General features: G+C 42.1%; 1 protein-coding gene across 1 annotated transcript in view; it reads right to left on the bottom strand.

The window, feature by feature from the left end:
* The window catches only part of LOC145406698 (potassium voltage-gated channel subfamily KQT member 1-like), a 553790-nt gene that overhangs the window by 250742 nt on the left and 278048 nt on the right, over positions 1 to 25000 (bottom strand). The window contains exons 9-10 of the mRNA XM_080277799.1: positions 23031 to 23163; positions 22018 to 22176 (exon numbers count right to left, since the gene is read on the bottom strand). Of these exons, the coding sequence (XP_080133925.1) occupies positions 22018 to 22176; positions 23031 to 23163 (292 nt within the window). The remainder of the gene's footprint in view (positions 1 to 22017; positions 22177 to 23030; positions 23164 to 25000) is intronic.

The following is a 25000-nucleotide window of genomic DNA, read 5'->3' as shown; positions in this document are numbered from 1 at the left end:
AGGTGGTGGAAGCCACTAACACTCCACCCCCTAGCCTCAGAACCACTTACCTCAAGCCCATCTCAGGTTTCCCTGTGGTATGTTCATCACATTCTATTAACCTAACCATGTCAATGTGTGTTTCTGATACTTACCATAACAGTATTAATGTATTCAGTGAGTGTAAATTGTCGTAAAAAGGAAACTTGGGCTTGCATTTAGGATGCCTGGTACCAATTAGGATAAACTCTTAGGTTCAATGCTTTTGTTATTATCAATTCCGTTATCATGCGCCATGTTTGGTACCAGTTATGCATGATAACCAAAGGACCATCGCCTGTACGTGTGCATATAAATATAAAAATAAACACACACACACACACACACACACACACACACACACACACCCGTGTGTGTGTATATATATATATATATATATATATATATATATCTATATATATATGTGTGTGTGTGTGTGTGTGTATCTATTTATCTATCTATCTGTCTATCTATCTATCTATCTATCTATATAATCATGTAAAAGTAAACGTACAGAAAGTAAAACGTACTAAAACGACAATGATTAGATGGACGTGTAGTGCATCATTGAATGCGAGGTATGGAGGGTTAAAATTATGACTGAAGAGTTTAAAGAATGGATGGGACTGGTGTGTATTGTTGCTGTGATGAGAAGGGGCAGATTGAGATGGCTGGGGATGTTGAAGGGATGGAGGACGACAGCTGGGTGCGGAAGGTGAGAAGGGTGAATGTCAAGAGTAGGGCTGCGAGAGGCAGATTGAAAAAGACTTGGAACATGTGGCTGAATGACATTAAGGATATGGGACTGAAGAGGGAGGCTGCCAAAGATGGAGCAGTGTGGAGAGCGGCCATTAGGTGACGAAGACCGACACATGCAAGCATGTCGGAGCCTTTATAAACAATAAGATACGAATGTTCTTTGTTTGTACCACTTCCCCTTCCAGGCTGCTCTGCTCCAAGCACAGTATCTATACTTCTGTTTGACAAGCTAAATATTTTAATATTAAGGCACTTGCTCTTTCTTAGCTTAAATTCTTGTCATTTTGTTCTTCCATCATGTATCACAAACAGATGTTGTGCCTACCAGTTCCATTCCCCTTATGCATTTGAACTTTATAATCATATTTCCTTTCTCTCTCCTCTCACGCATAGGTGGGAATTTAGCGTCTCCAATCTCTCCACAGCACACAACTCTCTTAACCTTCTGCTCCCCAAACCTCGCCCCCACTACATCATGGAGAGTGGTCAAAACCCTATGTTCTGATCACCTCTCAATCATCATCACTACCAAAACCAGAATCATCCCAGCTGGCCACAAACACACATACATTAATTATAAGAGAGCCAACTGGGAGGCCTTTGTAACTGAAACAGAACAACATTTCGAAACACTAAACTGTACACCCATCACAAACATCAACACCGCTGTGCACATTTTCAATACAATTATACAAAACGCAGACAAAAGACACATCCCTAGAGGCAACAGAAAGAGACACAACCCCAACTTCACACCAGAATTTCAAGGCCTTATCAGACAACGGGACACACTGCGACACTCCCCAACACCCCATACACAAGACACCGTATAACAAATACAAGAACTCAGCACTCAAATAAACAATAAAATATCAGAAGAGCAAACACTAAACTGGAAAAATTACCTCCAATCACTTGGCCACAAAACAAACATCAGCAAACTCTACAAAACACTAAACTGCATCACACTTTCCAACAGCAACACCACATAATCACACGCTGCCCTCACAATAACAGACACCATACCCTCAAACAAACAACAAGCAAACACTCTCATCAATCACTTTTCACAAGTCAGCCATCTAAACACCCATCCCGAAGACCGACGTATCATCCGACGTAAGAGACAGTTTCTCACAGACCCAGACTACGCACCTTTCACTTACAACCAGACGAAGCACATCATTAACAACCTCAAGCACTCATCTGGCTGTGGACCAGACAATAAGCAACATTCACCTTAAACATCTTGGACCACAAGGCATACAAGCATTCACCAACATATCAAACTACAGCTAATCACACAACATAATACCCAACATCTGGAAGCATGGCATTATCATCATTATCCCTAAACCCAACAAAGACTCCAAGTTACCCTCCTCACACCGCCCCATCACACTCCTCTGCACCCCCTCTAAAGTCACTGAACGACTGGTACTACAACTAGTCACACCTCACATTCCCCTAGCCCAGTCACAACATGGCTTTAGGCCACTACACTCCACAAACACCCTTCTTACAGACCTTACACAGAGAGTTTTCGATGGCATGAATTCAGCTAGGCCACCACGCAGAACACTCCTAATCACACTAGACATTAGCAAAGCTTTTGATGCCATCCCCTGCCACAACCTCACAAACAAAATACTCAACACAAACATGCATAATAACACAAAAAGAAAGCTGGCAAACTGCTTAGCAGACAAATGTGCACACGTAACACTTGCCGGTCAGTCTTCTAACATCAGAAACTTCACAAACGGCGTCCCCCAAGGATTTGTTTTGTCCCCTACTTTCTTTAACCTATACATGCACGACACACCCACAACCCATACACCACAGGTACACATAGCTTCCTATGCAGATGATATAACACTTACATGTACGCACCAAAATGCAGACACAGCAGCACACATCATTCAACCTTACCTCAACACACTACACGAATGGTTCACCACAAACTGGCTTAAAATAGCCCCAGCCAAATCTACAGTGACTCTTCTCACAAACTGGACACTAAAACAGTCACATCCCACACCTCACCATAAACAATACTCCCCTACCACACACACACACACACACACACACACACACACACACACACACACACACACACACACACACACACACACAAAATCCTTGGTGTAACATACAATACATCAATGTCATTTAAACAACACATCACAAACATTAAAAATAAAATAGCACCAAGACTCAATGCTTTGAGGTCACTTGCTCATACAACATTCGGACACAACAAAGAAACCACCACCACAGTATACAAACAATACATACGTTCAGTGATGAATTATGCAAGCCCTGCCTGGGCTTCTAACCTCACCAAAACACACTACAACACTCTATAGATCATACAGAACAAGGCCCTAAAAATAATCACAGGCTGCACAGCTACTACACCCACAGACCACATACATCAAGAAACCAAAGTCCTCAAAGTCAAGGATCATCTAGACATGAGAGGCACCCAGTTTCTTGCTGCAGCCTCCACAAACCCACAATATCCACTATATTACATGGCAGCACATCCACCCACACCAAGGAACATCAAAACAACACCCAGCACACGATACCATACACAAATACTGTCATCGCTCCCCCTCGCCCACCTCAGACCAGCTTCCAGAAGCATATCTACACTCAGATCACTCACCGCTCCATTCAGCCACTTAAAGACAACACACAGCTGCATGCACATCCTCCTGACATCCACCCTTCTGAATCCTATCTCCCTCGTGAGGACAGGGTCCACCTGGCCAGGCTGAGATATAGGCACCATCCAGCCCACTTAAGCTACCAGAAGAGGCTGGATGACTCTGTCGCTGATGCCTGTCCAGGATGCAACACAGCACCCCATACTATTAAGCACATTATGGAAAACTGCATTGCACACAATCACCCACGCCAACAACACAACATACAGTCTTTGAGAGCTCTGTGGGAAAGCCCGGTCTAGGCCATGGCTTTCCTAAGGGACTCGGGGCTGTTTGGCCAGACTGCCTAAGGAACAACTACTACTACTACTACTACTCTCTTAACCTCGTTTCCTCCTGATGGCAATTCTTTGTAATTTCTCCAATCTATCGATATATATATATATATATATATATATATATATATATATATATATATATATATATATATATATATTTTCACACTGATGAGTATTCTAATTTTGGTCTTAACACTGATATTACAAACTCCCTTTACACCATATTCAAAATTTAAATGCCACTCATGCCGGTAAGCAGTTCATATGCCCCTTCAATAATTCTTTTTATGATTTTTTTTTTTTAATGACAGGCAGCAAGCCATGGCTCGGTGGGTTAGAGAGATCCACACTGGAAGAAGGGTCGGAGGTTCGAGTCCACCCAAGCCTCACTGACAGACATCACGAAGGGCATCCGGTAACGAAGTGTTACACGCTTCAAACCTGAGTCCTCTACCCAGGGGCAACGCCTTAGCCCTTTTTAGAAAAAAAAAAAGGGGACACGGCGTAAAACTCAAAAAGGAAAAAAAAAAAAAAAGGTCATCTTTTACGGTCACTCCTAACGCTTTCTCTTTCTTTGTTGATGTTTTCCCAGCCCATTTCATATGCCAAGCTTAGTCTTTGTTTCACTCATTACCATTTCTATGATATGGTACTTTTTTGTGATGAAGTCCATTTTCAAATCTGATTCCAACGGTGCAGCTTGTCCGGATCTTCTTGTAGGTCCTTACAATAATCAATATATTTAAAATATTTCGTTTAGCATCATTTGCGAACATGCTCATTAAACTGCTCAGCCCTTTTGATATATAATATACACAAAATCATAACTGGGGCTCACCTAGAACCCTGGGTCACTCCACTAATCACATTACTCCATTAGGAAAACTTGTCTCTTATGGCTATTCTCATCTGGCTTTCTACTAAATAGCCTTTCATTTATTTCAACAACTTCCTGTGTACCCCTCCAGTTGTTTTCAGTTCCCACAACAGTCATTTATGTGGCACCCTATCAAATGTCCAGGTAAATGCAATCTACTTAACATCTCACTTGTATATAATTCACCACTCCATTATTATAATTCCACAGGTTAGTAATACAAAATTATCCCTCCCTGAAACCAAATTGTTTTACTGTGTGTGTGTGTGTGTGTGTGTGTGTGTGTGTGTGTGTGTGTGTGTGTGTGTGTGTGTGTGTGTGTGTGTGTGTGTGTGTGTGTGTGTCCCCACAGGAACCACTGTTGTGGTGACGGCCTTGCATACCCCGTAAATCTTGTGCATTGTATCAGTGGGGGAAGCTCCCCCCCAACCCCGGACTCAGCAGGAAGGACCATCAGTGAGAGGTAAACCTCAGACGAAAATCCATGAGCACAGTCCCGCCAAAGGTGTTGTTCGACAGACAGAGCTCTCAGCAGGGTCCTGCAACCCTAATCAATAGATGGTCATCGTGAATTTTCAAGCCACCGTCACAGACAGAATGGATAGGTCTTGTGGTGGAAAGGACTGTGCACCCTCACAATTACACCAAACCCATTCACTACACATGCCCACTGCTACGATCACATCCCTATTTAGTCCTATCAACAAAATCAAAAGACCTATGGCGACAGGATAGGGTAACGGTGACAGGTCGTGGATGTGACTGGAAGTCGCCAGCTTAAGTCCGGAACATTGGCAGCACTGGTCCAGTGGTTGCTGGCATAATGGAATAGGAAGAGAACATGCCTTTGACAGCATCCACTGCAACTAAGCAGCCAGAAACAGATCCCAACTCCTCTTCCCCTGATGGGGAGGGGTTTAGAAAGGCCAAGTTAAAAATTTGATGCTCCTCACCATCTGGAAATCCTGCATCTGTCAAGGCATCCCAGACTGCGGTCGAAATACCAAAAGAATCTCTGACTTTTGCTACCTGGAATGTTCAAACCTTGCTTGATACTGACCAAGACACATGACCATGCCATAGAACTGCCCTTAATGCCCATGAACTTAAAAAATATATAAAACTGACATTGCTGCCATGCCTGAAACTAACTTCTCAGGAGAGGGCAACCTAATAGAAACAAGAGAAGGGCATACCTATTTCTGGAGGGGATACCAAGACAATGTAAAAAGAAACCATGGTACAGACATACCATGGTATCCGGTGCATCAATAGCTGAACAGTCACTACACTGAACAAAAGAAACTGGGGAACATTCCCACAATCCGAAAGGCCGCTGGAGTTCTAAAAGGAAGTGAAGGGAGACACTTGGAGCCTGGTGACAGCTATGCTCGCCCATCTCATTCCTGTATTTATTCTCTCTCTCTCTCTCTCTCTCTCTCTCTCCACACTGGGTGCTTCCACTTTCATTTTTACTTCACATATTTTTGTCTTTGTCATCACCTTTATCTTCACCTTCCCATGCATTTGTACCTTTGCTTTTATGTTCACTTTGACATTCACATTCATTTTCATATTCACTTCCATGGTCACTTTCCCTTTCACACTCACCTTCTCCTTTACATTCACTTTCACTATTACTTTCATTTTCAGTTTCACCTTCACTTGCATCTTTACTCTCTCACTTTCACATTAACCATCACTATTACATTCACTCACCTTCACTTTTGCCTTCCCTTCTTTTACTTTCAGAATCCTCTTCACTTTCACTTTCACCTCTAAGTTTGAAATGTGTGCATTCAAACGCGGATATGGTGGTGCACACGGCTCTCCCTATCCACCCTCCATTCTCTCTCCGTCCCCAACCCCCCGTTCCCCCTCCAACCTCCGCTTTGTTCAGCACTGCAAGGTGTGTCTCCCTCCTCGTTCCCCCGCCCTCCCCTACCCCCGTTTAGTGCGCTGCCTGCCTGGCCTGCATTCTCACTGTATCTGTTGCCCTGAATGCATTTCAGCATAGACTTATGTCATCAATAAATTGCCATAACGTGTTTGCATGTGATGTCTTATGTCCCATTTTTGGCAATAGTATTGTTTATGAGGATAATAACATTACTTATGGTGATTCTGTGCCAGTCTCTGTTGACTGAATTGCATATATGAGAGTTTGGGTTTGGGCCTGGAATGCATCTCTGGCTTTCCTTCAATATATCTTGTGGAGAAAACTGCTTCAATATCAGGCAACTTGCTGTCTGCTCACTCCCATCGGCACACAACACTGCGGGATATCGGAATATGCCTATGTTGGCTTTGCAGTCCAAAGCACCCTACTACAGAAGATCCAAAAATCACCTGTGGGTAGATCAGAAAGGCTGATGTCCTGGTGCATACCACTCTCTAAAGGTCACAATTACCCATGCCTCAGTGCATAAATCTGAGGACACCATCAAAGATTCCTTTTATGTCTCTCTGAATGCTACTACTCAATACCATATAATGAAAAACTCATCATGCTTGGAGATTTTAATGCCAGAGAAGGGAAAGATAACCATCTGTGGCAATGCATTATAGGCTCCCACGGTGTTGGTAACATGAACAACAATGGTCTTACACTGCTTTCCTTATGCCCGGAACACAGGCTGGTCATCACCAACACCACTTCTCAACTTAATAAACACAAGACCACATGGATGCACCCATGATCTAGACATTGGCACCAAATTGACTAAGTCATTGTAAGGCAGCGAGACTGAAGAGAAGTTCTGATAAACCAAGGGAGGGCAACCTCCGGCCCGCGGGCCAGATCCGGCCCGCGAAGGTCTAGCGTCCGGCCTGCCAACCTGCTCGGCACGAGCATAGCAATTCGGCCCGCGAAACTCCAGCCAACACAAATTAGATTCTGACAAAGAGCATCTGCCGGCCATATGCGGGTGGCAGATGCTATTTGGTAACTCGGCATTCCCCTCACTCCATGCGATACAGTCTTTCTGCCATCCTGCCAGACGCCAGTGTCCGTAGGACTTCCACATTGAGAGGAGGTATGTGTCATTCTAAAGGCAGGTACACACTTGTTGCATATCCATGTATGAATGAGGTACTTTTCAAGTTCATAGATATTTTGAGATCTTAACCCGCGAGTTTAAACACGTTCCTTCATGTGTGGAAGTCTGTATCCTGATATAGATTTAATTAGCATGTTTTCCAATAAAATTCTTGTATATAGTCCCTTTTGTGCTCTCATTTGTCACTGTGACCTGCGGGCTGCTCCTGAAAGTTTCATCTGGCCCTTGCTCTGAAAAGGTTGCCCCCCGTTATAACCCGAGCTATGAGAGGTGCTGAATGCTTATCAGACTATGACCTTATACTCAGATATTGCAACTGGTCATCCATTCTCCAAGAAACTATAGTAAACTGTAGTATTTTAAAGGAAGCTGCAACTTGTAATATCTTCTGCAGCACTATTACAGACAAGCTTTTTCAATGCCTACCACTTGACCCAAGCAACAATGCAACAAACCTAGAAGAAGAGTGGCTTAACTTTAAGACACTGCTTCACAGCACTGCAGAAGAACCCCTAGGCTTCTCCACTCGCTGCCATTAAGACTTGTTTGATGAAAATGTTGAGGGTATACATGACCTTACTGCAATGAAGAATAGAGCACATACCAACTGGTTGGCTCATCCTAGCCCTTAACCCTTAAAACTGAATTCCAGAATCTCAGAAGTGAAATCCAGAGAAAAGTGCATGACATGGAGAAGAAATGGTTGACTGAGCAAGTAAAACAGCTGCAAAGATTGGCCAATATTAATGACCAACATGGGTTCTACTAGTCCATAACAACCACCTACGGGCCAGCCAAATGCAACATAAGCCCTATTCGGTCTGCAGAAGGAGAGCTCTGGAAAGATAAGCAAGCAATCCTAGAAAGACGGGCAGAACATTTCAATACCTTACTGAATCAATGAATCCAGTGAAGCACAGTATCCTTGATAACATCTCACATGCTCCTCAAGTGAAAGATCTCGATGTCTCACCTACACTTGGGGAAACTGTTCAGACCATCCAATCTCTAAAAAACAAATGCCCTGACCCTGATGCCATACCACCTGATGTAATCGAAGAGGATGGCCAGTTATTCCACCTGCACCTCCATAATCTCATAATGACTATCTGGAACCAAGAACGAGTTCTGAGTGACTTACTACTGATATTGTAACCATTTACAAGATGAAACGGAACCACTGAAACTGTGACAAGAGCCACCTCCCTCCTTCTGAACGCTAGCAAAGTACTTGTGAAGATATTATTATCCAGACTGACAAGACATCTGACCAAGCCAACACTTCCTGAAACACACTGTGGATTAAACAAGGAACAAAGTACCTGTGACATGATCTGTGTTGTCCGACAGATACAAAGGAAATGCTGTGAGTAGAACTCTGCCTTATGATGTATACTGGATTCACTGATCTTGCAAAAGAATTTGACACTGTCAACAGAGAACTATTATGGAATGTTCTTTAAAACTTTGGAGTTCTAAACAAAATTCATACCACCCTGAAGAACCTGCATGACGACATGAATGCTCTTGTGTCCATAGGTAGGAGGAAATTTGAACCTTTCAACCTAGATGTGGACGTGGTTTCTATCATTTCCAACATCTATCTCACTCCAGTCACCCTTTTAAGTCACAAAGAAATGAACCCTGGTGATGGAATAAACAACCATTTCCGTCTACCCGTCTATTGCCAGACGCCTTTATCCCGTAAGGGGTGGCCACAAACAAATCGCCTCCATATCGCCCTGTCCCCAGCCATATCCCCGCCCTGCTCCCAGAGCACACTCCCCCCTCTCATATACCTCTCCACTCCATCCCTCCATCACATCCTTGGCCTCCCCATCCCTCTCCCCCACTCCACCCCACTCATATAGACTCTCTTTGTCAGTCTGTCACTCTCCATCCTCTCCACATGGCCAAACCACCTCAGTGTGTTTCTCCTAACGCTTCCTATCACATCCACATCCACAACACAACGCTTCTTCACTTTCTCATTTGTCAGTCTGTCTTTCCAAGTGACCCCACATGCTCCTCTCAAATAACTCATTTCCAATGCTCTCACTCTTGACTTCTGTCCCTCCAACAAGGTCCAAGTTTCACTTCCATATGTTAGAGTTAGTATCACAATACTGTCATGTAGTAACTTCCATGTTCACTTCCCTGTTTCTTATCACTGCTTTCAAGGAACCTACAACCTTTCTTCCTTGTATCCTTTCAAGCACTTCATCCTCTAAACTTCCATCCTTACTCATCACACTACCCAAGTACTTAAATGCACTCACATTTTCCATTTCCTCCTCATTCAACCTCACTGTACATTCACTGACTTCACTTCTCTTGAAGACCATAACTTTAGTCTTCCCTACATTAACCTTTAGATCCCGTTTCTTACACACTCTCCCAAACTCATCCACCAAGCCTTGCAGCTCCCCTTCGTCTTCACTTAACAACACAGTATCATCTGCAAACAACAGTACTGGGAGTTTCCAAACACTGCCCTCTCTCTCTAAGACCACTCCAACATCCAATGCCCTACCTTGTATCTCTTCTATAACCCCATCCATATACAGACTGAACAACCATGGAGACATGACACATCCCTGTTTCAATCCAACCTTCTAATAGAAAAATTAACTCAATAAACTATCCACATGCACTGCAGCCTTAGCACCCTCATACATACTCATCACGGCATTCGACAACTTCCCATCTACTCCATATATTGTTATTACTTTCTACCGTCATTGTCTATCCACCTTGTCATACGCTTTCTCCAAATCCATGAAGGCCACATACGACTTCTTTCCCTTCTCAAGAAATTTTTTCACTATAGATCTAAGAATGAATATCTGATCTACACAACCTCTTCCCTTCCTAAAACCTCCCTGTTCTTGTCCAACTAATTCCTCTGTTATTTCCCTGACTCTGTCAATAAGTATCCTAACATATACTTTTCCTATTACACCAAGAAGACAAGTTACCCTATGTTTGCCACAAACTTCTTTTTCCCTTTTTCCTTTGTACAGGGGAATAATTATTCCTGACTTCCAATCCTCCGGGCCTCTACCTTCCTCCCCGGCCAATCTGCACATTTCCACATCCATTCTACTACTATCTCTCCCCCATGCTTCAGCATTTCAACAAACAGTCCATCAAATCCTGGGGATTTCCCCATTTTGACTTTCTTCATTGCTTCCACAACTTCCATCCTGCTGATTTCTTCCTCTCTTGTCACATTCCTCCGTCTCCCAGTCATTTCCGTCTAGACGGTAACTAATATAAGGTCAGACATCTTCAAGCACGGTCAAAGACTGAAATGGCCCGTTTCCCAGACCTACAATATGCTGATGACTGTGCTGTCCTTGCACATACACCAGAAGCCCTACAACAGGGTCTCACCATTGTTTCCAACATACACCGTGCAATGGGGCTCCAAATAAATGTCAATAAAACGGAAATAGTATCTCAAAGAAGAAAACGAGCAAAGCCTCATATTTCAGATAATGACGAGAATATAAAACAGGTGGAGAATTTTCCCTACCTTGGAAGTGTGACCACAGATGAACATAACACTGATGCACATGTCTTTGCATGAATGAACCATGCATCGGCCTCTTTTGGAAGTCTCAGATCCAGTCTTTGATCACACCGACTTGAGAACAGAGACGAAGATATCAGTATATCTGGCTGTATGCCTCTCCACCCTCTTATATGGTGCTGAATCCTAAACTGCTTAGCATTGAAACATCAAATGGTTCGAGTTTTTTCACATCCGATGCTTCCAGTGCATCCTAGTACTCGCATGGGAGGATAAAGTCCCTCTTTCACAAATTCTCCAGCAGGCAAAGCCAACCAACATTGAAACCATGCTGGTTAAAAAGCATTTGAGATGGGCTGGACATGTGTTCCATATGCCTGAACACTGCCCTCTCTGCCAGGTTATGTATGGCCAATTCCCTGCAGCACACCACAACCCAGAAGGACAGAAGAAGAGATATAAAGATCATATAAGGACAACTTTGAACAAATGCAACATCATACCAGAAGGTCTTGAAATCAATGTCTTTGACAAAGAACAATGGAGAGCCCTCTAAAGCGATGAAATCACTAATCTCGAAGAAACTCAGAACCTGGCCAGAGAAGAGCATAGACAGTGAAGGCACAACCAGAACAGAGTTCTAGCAAACTCGGACCTGACATGTCGACTGTGTGACAAAGTTTGTGGATCCAAGCTTGGTCTGCACAGTCACACATGATAGCACCAAAGACAATGAGAGTATTGCAGGTGTCGTCTTCTGTTGCAGAAGGACAGCTTTAAGTTAATGTGTGTGTGTGTGTGTGTGTGTGTGTGTGTGTGTGTGTGAAACCCATCACATTAAGTTTTACCCATTAATGTTCACAGCAACAAACTATATAACAAGTGGCTTATAGTACAGTGGTTTCAGGACCTGCATGGTTTAAGTTTTTATATACCAGTCTTTTTAGGAGCTGGTATTATCCTTTTCATAAATGAGTAATGTATTTATCTATGATGAGGTACATGTCTGCTGAATTGTACGGAAAAACAGCTGGGTATGTTTGATTATGAACAGTAACAAAAACTAGAACAATGTAACTGTCCTGTGGACAGTCACTAGTCTCCACCCACTGCTTCTTCCAATAACCTTGCCCCCATTAGGGAGATTTGGATTTTTTAAAATGAAGCGAAATAAACTCCTAGGAACTGGTTCACCCCGTTTAATTATCAGATTACTTGCTCAGGTCCCGTTGAAACCTCCAGTAGATATGACCACTTTATATCGTTCATTCATAATACTGATATGACTTTTTCTGCCACTGCACAAAAGGATTTGGATTTTTGTTCCTATCAGCAATGGTCCATGCCAGGACTCACAAGGTGGGCCCTTCCAATTCCTTCAGTGGCCTTCAGTTCTCCCAGAATCGTCGCAAGGCTCTGAGACCAGAATAATAATACCAGTGAAAACAATAGTCTCCACCTATGTAACAGGTGGAGACTAATCTCTCTCTCTCTCTCTCTCTCTCTCTCTCTCTAATACAGTACTGCAGTGAAAAAAGCCAGTGTAACAAAATTTAGTTTCGAGTTCCTGCGTGTGTTCCCTATTAATAACTTTAGTGGTACTTTGTGCAACACTGAACTGCATAAACCATAAATGGATGACACAATTTGTTAATGTTCTTATAACGGGATTACATTCAATGAAATACGCTAATATTCAGCTCATCTATACATAAAGAGAATTACTGTGTAAAATACAAACTATTTATGGGAATGCCAGGTAAAAAAAAAAAGTGAATACTAAATTAATAAAAGTTAAGAACTCTTTTGATAAGTGAATTAAATGGGGGGAGACAACAAACATCATCAACAGTCAACTTATTATTTACAGACGTCATTTGCTGAAAAGCAGCAAAAACATGTACTGTACAATACTGTACACTCTAGGCGATTTATAATTATAAATTTACCAATCCATGAAATTGTCATTACAGCTGAAGTATAGCGCTGGCAGTGTGCACTTGTAGAAATAAGATGACAGCTGCCAATTATCATCAAACACGAATATGACGGCAGTGATGGAACCATACTGACAGAGCCACAAAGTTTAGGAGAAATGAACATTAATTCAACTGTGACAGTAAATTATTTTAGAAGTTTCCCGTACAGTTTCTTCATATCTAGAGTTGGCTGTGATAGGACAGCACTGAAACTAATATCACCGTTAATGTGACACACAACTCTACACAAAAACTTCATTCTGTAGTAAGCAACCCCAAAAATGTCCATTTCACTGTCCTGGGACAACAGAATATCTAGTCAAAGATGTCACATATCAAATCTGGAGTAAAGTGGGTGAAAATTGACGATTTTATGCCCATTTGAAATTTTAGGCCCAACCCCCTACCATTAACTGGGGGATGACCCTCCTAATGTAATAAGACATGTTACAGGATGTAGATTTGAAAGATGCATCTTTAGATTTTGGTGTCACGTCGATATGACGAACTTCAATGGAGTTATGGCGAAAAAATTGTACTTTTTTTTCTTTTTACATTTTTTGGACCTACAGCCAGGGCCTTGGCCCAATTTGGCCCAAAATTTAATCAGGTGCTCAGAAGGTCATAGCCCATCAATCCTGCAATTTTAGTCATAATCGCGCCAGTAGTTTTCGCATGAAGATGTTAACAGACAGACAAACAGGCAGATAGACAAACAGACAAACCAAGTGAGAACAATATGGGCACCTAATTGTCTGCTTACACTTTGTATAATTATTCAAAATTTTCAAAACTGAATTTCTTAGTTTTTTGCACACTTGCAGTACTGTTCTGATATGGACACGGGTCATCCCTTTCCATGCTCAATCATTATCCAAGTGTACCCCTGTTACATGGGATGGACCACTTTATCCATGGTTTACTCTGATGCTGCACTTCTGTACTCCTTCAGTTCGCTCTGTGCTTTTTACAGCGAGTTCATAATGCATCCAGCAACATGCTGGCTGTCTGGTGTCCCACCTCACATGTGCTAATCTTTAATCCCAAGGGAAATTTAAATTTGCTCTGTATATTTCAGTGTACCTGACGCAATTATGGCTTACTGTATGTTTCCAATTACTTGCATGCAGCAATGGACTGTGTAAACACAAAAAGTTTGTAACAAGCACCTTTGTGCTTGTTGCCAGCCCAATGGCTGCTTTGCTGTCCCCTGTGATGCTTTCTTCCTCCCTCCTCCTCCACACAGACTAATAACTCTAGGTCACAGTTTGTTTGCAAAACTCTATGCATCCTGCCATCCACATTTCGCAATAATTAATTAAATAATTACTAGAACAAACAACTATTCAAAACATCCTCTCAGAGGATATCAGTCTAGACCAAACTTAGAATGTTAGCAACTGGACCTCGAATGGCTGAATGTACAGTTTCATTAAAAACATTTGTCAAATTTTGGGCTTTTGTTACATACATGCATACTGGTACTTTATATTTTTTACATGATATCAGAACACGGGAAGGAAAAACAAATGAATAAAAACTAATAATCTATACATCAGATTACAGATGTCCTCCATCCATAAAAAATGTGCAACAGTTGGAATGAAATGGCCGTAGGTTGAAGTTTAGGGGGAAATAATTCTGAGGGAGCGAGTAGATACATACCATAAACTCCATATCAATAGTAAAGTTGATATGGCAACGAGTCCTGGCACACCAAGTGGCTGTCAGTCACTGTCCCCTGCGAAAATCCCTATGCAGGGCCTCTACCTCCAGATGTCCCACCCAGGTGACTCTTTCCTGTGCCCCTATCTGATGGGTTGGGGTGTTACGAGGGATCACGGTGACGCAGGGCTATCGAGGTGTGCTAATGGTTGTAGTATTTCTATCCTCTCTCTCTATACAGTACAGTACATGTTTTGGGGCTGTATTTAAGAATGTTTACTGGAGCAATTTATTTTTGTAACACAGGGAGTTTAAGTCTCGTAATTGTCTTGATTATACTAGACTGTACACAGCATTCTGTACTGTATTACAGCCAGTAACCCTTTATTCTTATTTTTGAAGCAGGGACTACCAGAGTGGAACTTGTACAGACTTTCTTCTCCCTTCCACACAGTTAAGCATAATATCTGTCCAGTGATCCCTTGGTTATCACGCATAGCTGGTGCCAAGCCTAATACGGGAGAACGAAATTGTGCATTAACAAAAGCACAGAACTTACTGATTTTTCCTAATTGGTGCCGGGCACCCCACTCATAAACCCAAAATTTCCCTTTTACAACAATTTTTACTCGCCATATACAAACATACTGTATCAGAAACACATATAAGCATGGTTAGGTTGACAGAAGGCGATGAAAAGGGCACAATGAGGAGGAAACATGTACCATAGACAAACCTGAGATGGGCTTCAGGTAAAGTGTTCTGTACTAGGGGATGGAGAGATAGTGGTCCCCATCACCTGGGATTTACTACTGCAGTAGGGGCTCATCTCTGAATCCCTCAAAGCCATCAGAAACCACAGACACAGAAACATCATTTCTGACAGAAACCAGCTCAGGTGCGTAATATATATATATTTTTTTTAATTATGCGATAACTGCAGAAGTGCAGATTTTCATCTTGCAGGGGTAATGAAAACTGCTATGACCAAGTGAACAATAACTAAGGGATCACTGTATTGTGCCCATGTTCATGTGACCCCAGCACATCTCAGCCCATACTGCTTGTTTTGGTTATGTTGTAATTTGTCAGTGCACTCATATAACCAACATGACTTCCTATTCGCATTTTCTGTACCCTTGACACAGCCATCCTTTTCCCAACTGGCGTATACCATATATATATATATGTATATATATATATATATATATATATATATATATATATATATATATATATATATATATATATATATATATATATATATATATATATATATATATATATGTGCAGTGTTTGTGATAAGTGGGTGCATAAGAGATGTAGTGGTATCAGAGTTAGACTGCGAGATAACGCTGATTTCACGTGTGCAGTGTGTCGGGGAGGGCATAGTTAGACTGCGAGATAATGCTGATTTCATGTGTGCAGTGTGTCGGGGAGAGCATGTGGAGATTATTAGACGCAAAAAGGTTGAGCTTTCTGGTGAGTCTCTCGAGTGTGTGGAAGAGTTTTGTTATTTGGAAAACATGTTAAGTGCTGGAGGTGGGACTGGAGATAGCTCTGTGTCTAGAGTGAGGAGTGGTTGGAAAAAGTTCAGGGAGCTGTTGCCTCTCCTGACATTGAGAGGGCTCTCCCTCCGTGCTAAAGGATCACTGTATGCAGTATATGTTAGGAGTGTAATGCTGTATGGTAGTGAGGCCTGGGCAGTAAAGGAAAAGGATATTTGCAGGCTCAAACGTACAGAAATGACAATAATTAGGTGGATGTGCAGTGCGTCCTTCAGTGCGAGGCCTGAGGGGGGCTTTGTTTACGATGGAAGAGTTAAGAGGCAGGATGAGACTGAAGTGTATTGGTGTTGTGATGAGGAGGCGTAGAAGTGTATTGGTGTTGTGATGAGGAGGGGTAGAAGTGTATCGGTGTTGTGATGGGTAGGGGTAGATTGAGATGGTTTGCGCACGTGGAGACGATGGGGGATGATAACTGGGTGCAGAAAGTGAGAAGTGTTAACGTTAGGCGTAGGGTAGCGAGAGGCAGACCGAAAAAGACTTGGGATGAGGTCATTTAGCGTGACCCCAGGGATAACAGACTGAGTAGGGAGGCTGCTAGAGATCGAGCAGCATGGACATCTGCCATTAGGCGATCAAGGCCGACGCATGCAAGCATGCTGTAGCCTTTAAAAACGAAAATTATGTATATATATCTATCTATATCTATATCTATATATCTAACTATATCTATCTATATCTACATTATCTATCTATCTATCTATCTATCTATATAAAACAATGGAGTGCAATTTGACCGGGTTCCTGTATAAGTCACTTCTTGGTTCCTGATCAGCATATTATTAGAGCTTCTAGAGTACCTTTCAATTAGGTCAGAAAAAAAGCTCACTGTGTTGTTCCATGTTTCCTCCTTCATTGAGGATGGGAAGTCTCTGGTTGTCACTGGACACGTTCTTTAATGGGAGATGACACTGTTTAGTATGCAAACAATCTTATTCTCTTTCTACCTAACTGGACAAGGTAGATTTGCCTAGCTGAGACGCCAAGTGAATTAACTACAAGACTGCACAGTTCCATCTAGTTGTGCAGACTAATTATGAAGCTTGCCGCTCAAGATGCTCCTATCTACAACTCTGAAACCTTCCTTCACATACTATTCACATTACTGAATGTAAGTTTCTTGGACGAGGGGAGATTTTATTAATCAACATAAGTGGGTTAGGAAGGAGATACCTGCCAGTCAAACCTGACTGCCCTGAGCTCTAGTCCTTGTTGTTTTGTTATTTAAATAAACTAAAGTAGTATGAAAAGACCAAAAAGTTGTCCTTCTCCCCCCTCCCCCATGTTTTGCTAGCCTCCTTAAGTGTAAAATGACCAACTGTGTATGTGAAAAATTGTGGTTTTGAATTGAAAAAAAAGAAAGTTCCACCCGTAAATGTCATAAAGGTACAGAAACAGGTTTAGCACAAAAGGACCATATGCCCCACTCTTCCTTCCCATGACACCCTTTAAAGAGTACCAGATCGAACAGAACTTGGCAAATCAAACAAGCCTTCAGGGAGACTCAAACCTCAAATTAGATAGTTGGTAGTCTGTGATGTAACCGCTGACCCAAGACAAGCATTTCAGTGTGCAGGTATGTGGAGTTTTGTATAAATAATTAAACTTTTTCCTTTCCAGTGGATAATTTGCTAATTTCATACATGTCAGGACAATGGACTTGGAAACAAACTGTAGCCTTAGTACTGAATACCATTGGGACACTGTTTTACAGTCACTTTTGGTCGTACACACTATCTCTTTATTTCGTGGACAAGGACACTGGTCAGCTCACCCAAAAATCATAGCTCTGAGACCTACTGTGATCAAGCTTGGCTCACGTCCCATACCCAGTTAACCAATGAAATGGACTAAACACAGTGACAAGGTACAGTAACAATGACCTCAGTGAAAACTGAACCCAAGCCCTGCAAGATGGCTGTTTATGTGTCCACTGAGCTAATATTTAAGAAGAATATTGTAATCCACTTGCCTACACTACAAGGCTGACTTTTATATACATAACAATACATGGAAGATTTGGGTACACCAGGGTTTCAAAATGAAGTTTTAGGACACAAAGCACTGGGTAAGTCTGGGCTGATCTTCTAACTCTGCCACCCTACTGTTTGTACTCTTACAGCTAACCCTAGATTATAACAGACTTTACTGGCAGTGTCTACAACATATGAGAAGCATATTCAAGCATACTGAAATTACAACTTTCTCCCTGACCTGGTAGCTCTGTTGAGAAGGTCCCTTCACTGCCACTCTAGGCTTAAGTATGGCAGTTAGTACATTTCTCTAGGTGTCTTCACAACCATCTACTGGAGGAAAAAATGTTTTTGGCTACGTAAAATCCTGTCATCTGTGATGAAAAATCCATCTTTCTTAGTTGTGCACATCAATATCCTTTATGATTATCAAGAAAGAGTTTAATTTTTTTCCCATAACGTATTGTTTTTAGGTGCAATGGGTTCCCTTCAGCTGAATAAATTCATCTAGCAGTACTCCAAACAAAATCCTACATAAATAACTGGGCTGTGAAAGAGATGATTAAGATACTTTAGAACTTTGCTGAGTGTTCAGAGTTTCCCTTGGCTGAATAAAATAATATAATGATGAAAAAGAAAGCCTATGCACCTAGAAGGAAAATATGGAAGTTGAAAAACCAAGAGGGAAGAGATGCCTTCTATAGCGAGATGAGTAGACTGGTGGATGAACGGGAAGCCGTTGACAGAAGTGTTAAGGAACAGTACAGAGCTCTCAAGAACATCTGAGAGTTACTGATTCTGTGTTTGGATGGACAAGGAGCCCCCCAAGACATGAAGTAACTTGGTGGTGAGACGAGGGTGCAGAAGCTGCAGTTAAGGAGAAAAGAAGGCTTTTCCGGGAAAGGAAAAGGGGCGGTAACCAAGAGGAATACTTGGCTGCCAAGTGTACGGGTAGAAAAGAGGTTTACAGGGCAAAATCGATTCTCAGATACTTTTACTTGATAACTTAAATAGTGTGGAAAGGAAGAACATAATATTTAAGGTGACATATCAGATGAAGATGAAAAACAGGGATATTATAGGTGAACAGTGTGTTAAGAATTATGAAGGAAAGGTAGTGGTGAACAGTGGGCACATTAAAGACACCTGGAGAGCATTACAACCAGTTGTTGAACGAGGAGTTTAACTGCAACAGGGAAGGTTTGGAGCCAGCAGATCCCCTTGACCTTTGACTAACGCTGCTACTGCAAGCAGGCCAATAGGCAGGATCCAGGTGGGGAAGGCAGCAGATGTATCTGGGTTGACTGCTGAAGTGCTGAAAGCCTCAGGTGTTATAGGGAAAGTTTGGAGCCAGCAGATCCAATGTTTGGCCCTTGGCCTCTGATTGACGCTGCTACTTCGAGCAGGGCAAATGGCAGGATGCAGGTGGAGAAGACAGCAGGTGTGTCTGGGTTGACTGCTGAAGCGCTGAAAGCCTCAGGTGATATGGCGGTGGGGTTAGTTACTGACTTGATAACTACAGTTATATAAGAGTGTTGTTCCACATGATTGGTTGAAGAGTGTAATTGTAAATGTGTACGAGGGGAAGGGTGATGCCCTGGAAAGAGGAAATTACAGAAGCATAAAGCTTTTGGATTAGATAATGAGGGTAATGGAGAGAGGTATGATTAAAGAAAGTGAATATTGATGAGATGCAGTTTGAGTTTATGCCAGGCAAAGGAACCACTGATGCCATATTCATTGTTCGACATCTTCGAGAAAAGTATATAAAAAAAAGAAAGAGGATTGTACTTTTATTCTGTTGATTTGGAGAAGGCCTTCGACAGAGTTCCTAGGGAGGTGGTGAAGTGGGCAACGAGCAAGCTTTGGATCGAGGAGTGGCTGGATAGGGTGGTTATGGTCATGTATGTGGGTGCTCGCACCCAATTAAGGGTGAATAGAGATTTGAGTGATGAGTTTTCCTTTAATGTTGGTGTACATCAGAGGTCAGTCTTGAACCCTTTGTAGTTTATGATGGTACTTGAAGCCTTCTCACTTGGTTCGTAAATGGTCTATCAAGGGAGATGTTGTATGCCAATGATTTGGTGTTGATTGCGGAGAATGAAAGGGAGACGGAGAAAAGATTTAGGTAGTGGGGAGATGGTGTGGGGCACAAGGGCTCAAGAGTAAATACAAATAAAACAAAAGTGATGGTATCTAGGGTTGGTGGCAATACTGTCAAACAAGAGGGAAAGTGGCCAAGTGCAATTTACTATAAGGGCGTGGAAAGTAATCCCATCTTGTGCAGTGTTTTGAAATAAGTGGGTGCATAAGAGATGTAGTGGTATTAGAGGTAGACTGTGAGATAGTGCCGATTGCGTGTGAGTGTGGTGTGTCCGGGAGAGCATGTGGAGATTTTCAGGCGTGGAGGGATTAATCTTGCTGGTGAAGAGTTTTGTTATTTGGGAGACATATGTGCTGGAGGTGGGGCTAGAGCTAGCTCTGTGGCTAGAGTGAGGAGTGGTTGGAAGAAGTTCAGGGAGCTGTTGCCTCACCTGACATTGAGAGGGCTCTCCCTCAGTGCTGCAGGATTTTTGTATGCAATATGTGTTAGGAGTGTAATGCTGTATGGCAGTGAAACCTGGGCAGTAAAGGAAAAGGATATTCGCAGGCTCAAACGTACAGAAATGACAATGATTAGGTGGATGTGCAGTCGTCCTTGAGTGCGAGGCCTGGGGGTGCTGGGTTTATGATGGAAGATTGAGAGGTAGGATGGGAGTGGTGTGCGTTGGTGTGGTGAGGAGAGGTAGACTGAGATCGTTTGGGCATGTGGAGAGGATAGGGGATGATAATTGGGTGCAGAAAGCGAGAAGTGTTAACGTTAGGGGTAGGGCTGCGAGAGGTAGACCGAAAAAGACTTGGGACGAAGGAATTGAATGTGACCTCAGGGATAAAGGACTGAATAGAAAGCTGCCAGAGATCGAGCGGCATGGAGAACAGCCATTAGGTGACCAAGGCCGACGCATGCAGGCATTTTGGAGTCTTTGAAAACGAAATAAAACGAATGAATGGTAGCCAACATTATACTCCATGTGCTGCACTAACATGTGAGGGAGAAAATACAAAAAATGATCTTCATCTATTTCAGTCGGCATTGAGAACTCCAGCTTTTTTTTCCTTGCTTATGAAAGTAAACTTGCAAAAACAATTTATTCACAAAATAAAAGGTTGTGTAAACTACATAACAAACTCTGAAATATACATTTTCAAAATGTTACAAAATGCTCTTTACGAACTGAATACACGTAGTCCACTGGATATCATTTTCATTACATTTCGCAGCCATTTAGGTCTGCCAAGAACTACTGAATAAAAAGATATTTAAGTTAAAACTGCAAAAAGAACAAAGCCATACCAATATCAGGTATTTGCATTTCATTCCAAAGTGCAATAGCCAGAAATTATAAATATACATTTTAGTATAGTGATTTTGCTCTAGAATACTGATCCCTCTTAGAACCAGCATCATGAAGGGACCAAGGACATGCAGCTAGTCTTGTGGAACTTTCCCCAAAAAGGTGTCAATACAACTCACCGGTACATTCGTAGCTGCGTGACCTAGATAGCCCTCTCACCCGCCCAGGGTTGCCTAGGTGGGTGGTGGGTGGTGCCCCTGGGATTTCCGTGATGGGCGACACACACCCCAGCATGCCCCTCAGGCGAGCCATGGACGACCAGCGGCGCGTCACCTCCTCTACACCCATGCAACAGACAACACCACCACACCACATCAATACACCCGGTGCTACACTACGCCACACCAGCGCCCACCCTCCACACACACCAGCCACAGCATCTGCAATCACCACCCCTTGTGTCCGGCTCAGCGCAGGGGGAAGGTGGGCGTTGGTCGCCGCTGGAAGCCTTGCAACAGGGACGTAACAACTTATGACAAAATCGAGCTGCGACAACACATAAGGCTCTCAAGACTTTAGTGGGTTGGTACAAGGCTTGAGACACAGAAGGCACCAGCTACTCTGTGTTGGCTTAGCCACAACTAAACAAGCACTATACATGGACCTACATCAACACATATTGCAAGGTAACTTTCAAAACCGATAAACAGACACACTTGTTCAAAGCTGTCTGTGTATACTGACAAGTTGGTATATCACTGAATATAGACCATCAGTGTCATTACGATAAGTCAAAAACAAAAAAATAATAATAATACTACAATGCCACACACAAGTGCTGCAAAACCACATGTCTGGAAGGTAATGTGTTACGGAACATTATGAATGATCTGTCTAAAATAAACTGAGATAGTGTTTAATAGTACTGCAACAACATACAATACAGTGACATCTAGCAGACATGTACATATGAGGCATTACTAATAAGGTATGCATACAACAATCATCTGTGTACTGGCAACTTATAGGTCCCTTGCCACACACACGTTACACACAAACTTGAGCTGACAGTCTCATATACGAACCCCAGCATCGGCTTTCCCGCAATTCTCCTCTCAACTATGTCTCTCCTTGTCAGCCTATGCCTTAGTTAGGGTAAGGGTTAGAGGGGGGTGGGGGTCATAGAACCAACCTGCCCGGGGCTCCTCCACGTAAAACACCATGTCTCCTTCGCTGTCCCTTCTGCTGCCACTCTCACCACCCCCAGAGACGTCCATCTTGCTTTTGGATTTTCTTCTCCGCAGTACACTGGCTCTCTTGGCCATCTGAGGGCACAAGGTACTGTTAGCTCTGACTGTCATTGCAATCCAGCAAGATATCATCATCATCATGGCCTTTTCTGAACCTCAGGATATACCAGTAATCGTCAAATTTAATTTAACTAACAAAATGCTAACATGAAATTAGTCTATAACTGGGAGGATCTCATATTTGATATGTGAACAGGATTATTCTACAATGACATCATATACTGCAAGAATACATTTGAAATGCCTGCTGGCTATAACCTATGCATGCTATGTACTACATACAATCACTTTCAAGAACACACATTCTCTTATAGAAAACAAGCAATCTGTCATTTAAAAAATATATCTAACAACACACATTTTGTTCATGGTACTGCAAAACAAAAAACATAGTACCATCATACCATCAGCAATATAAACCTGAACCATTGATAGGAAATTAGATCATCCTTTAGGTCTACGTACTTAGCAGTGCTTATAGTTTCATAAAAAAAATGCTCAGTCAGCGGGATTTGGGTACGTAATCATCCACAAATTAACACTAACTTTAACTAACAAAACATTAATAAGATACACATAAAGAAACATATAAAAAGGATCACAGAGAAATCATCAAACAAGACAAAAACCAATGTACATTTGGTAAATGGAATAATAGATTTAATATCCACTTCTGAATACCATACCAAATACATGTACAAGGGTGGAGATTTCAAGTCATTGTATATCCTACTCTTCCACTGTATGATAATTATTGAAATTCATACATTATTAGCCAGAGCACTTTTACTATTAGTGTATTACAGTACCCCGCTTCTTTGGTTATCGTGCATTACTGGTACCAACCATGACTTGTAATAACTGATACACAGCGTATGGGATTTATTCTAATTGATACCAGGCACCTCACATGCAAATCCAAATTTTCTTTTTACGGTCAGTTTAGTCCTACTAAATTTACACATAATGTTATGGTAAGTATGAGAAACACACACAGGCATGGTTAGGGAAACAGAAAGTGATGAAAAGAGTACAATATGAAAGGAACACTTTCCAAAGAGAAACCTGAGATGGGTTTGAGGTACGGGGTTCATAGGCTAGGGGGTGGAGTGTTAATGGTCTCCACAACCTGGGATTCATTCCTCGAAGACGATCTAATCTTTTTTTACGTCCCCGTCCCACACTGCCACAGACTCAAACAGCAGTAGTTCAGTATAGGAAGGATGTTGCCCAGTGAGTTGCTCTTCCTACAGGCAGCCTTTCAGTGTACAACAAACAGATCAGCACAGGCGTTGAATGTAAACAAGCTTATCACGTTCGTTGTCTTTATTTACCTAGTTATTACATGGTATGTTCGCCAACTACACTTTACAGATATCACAAGTACCAGAGCTAGATGAACTTCAAAAGGCCACTAGTCAAACTATACTCAAAACTCCTCTATTCTCTCCTCCATCCTTAATACTCTCGATTCTTCTAGTTTACTTTAGCTAGAGCAGTTGCCAAATCAGAGACATCCAAAACATGCCAGAATTTTCTTAAATTACGTAGCACTCTAAATTCTTTAGCATACAAACTGGAAAAAAAATACAATTTAACAATCATATATACGAAACATTATAAAGGAAAATAGTATAAAATTTAATGCATTGCTTTACGAAATACTTTTACTCACAAATAGCGGGCCAGCAGGCAACAATTACAAGAAACAGAAAAGTTCGAAAACTGTCGGGAATATTCCAGCATTACCTAACTAGTAAATCCTGCTTCACAACACAACCACCTCCCTATTCCTTTTGTCATCCCGACAAAAGTACGCAATGTATAACAACATAATCCTTGATCCAAACAT

This window comes from Coenobita brevimanus, chromosome 71, assembly GCF_032717465.1.
Source record: "Coenobita brevimanus isolate Jiangsu-jjx chromosome 71, ASM3271746v2, whole genome shotgun sequence".
Taxonomy (NCBI): domain Eukaryota; kingdom Metazoa; phylum Arthropoda; class Malacostraca; order Decapoda; family Coenobitidae; genus Coenobita; species Coenobita brevimanus.
Note: the sequence above shows the minus strand (reverse complement) of the source record. Positions and strands in the feature narration are given on the sequence as shown.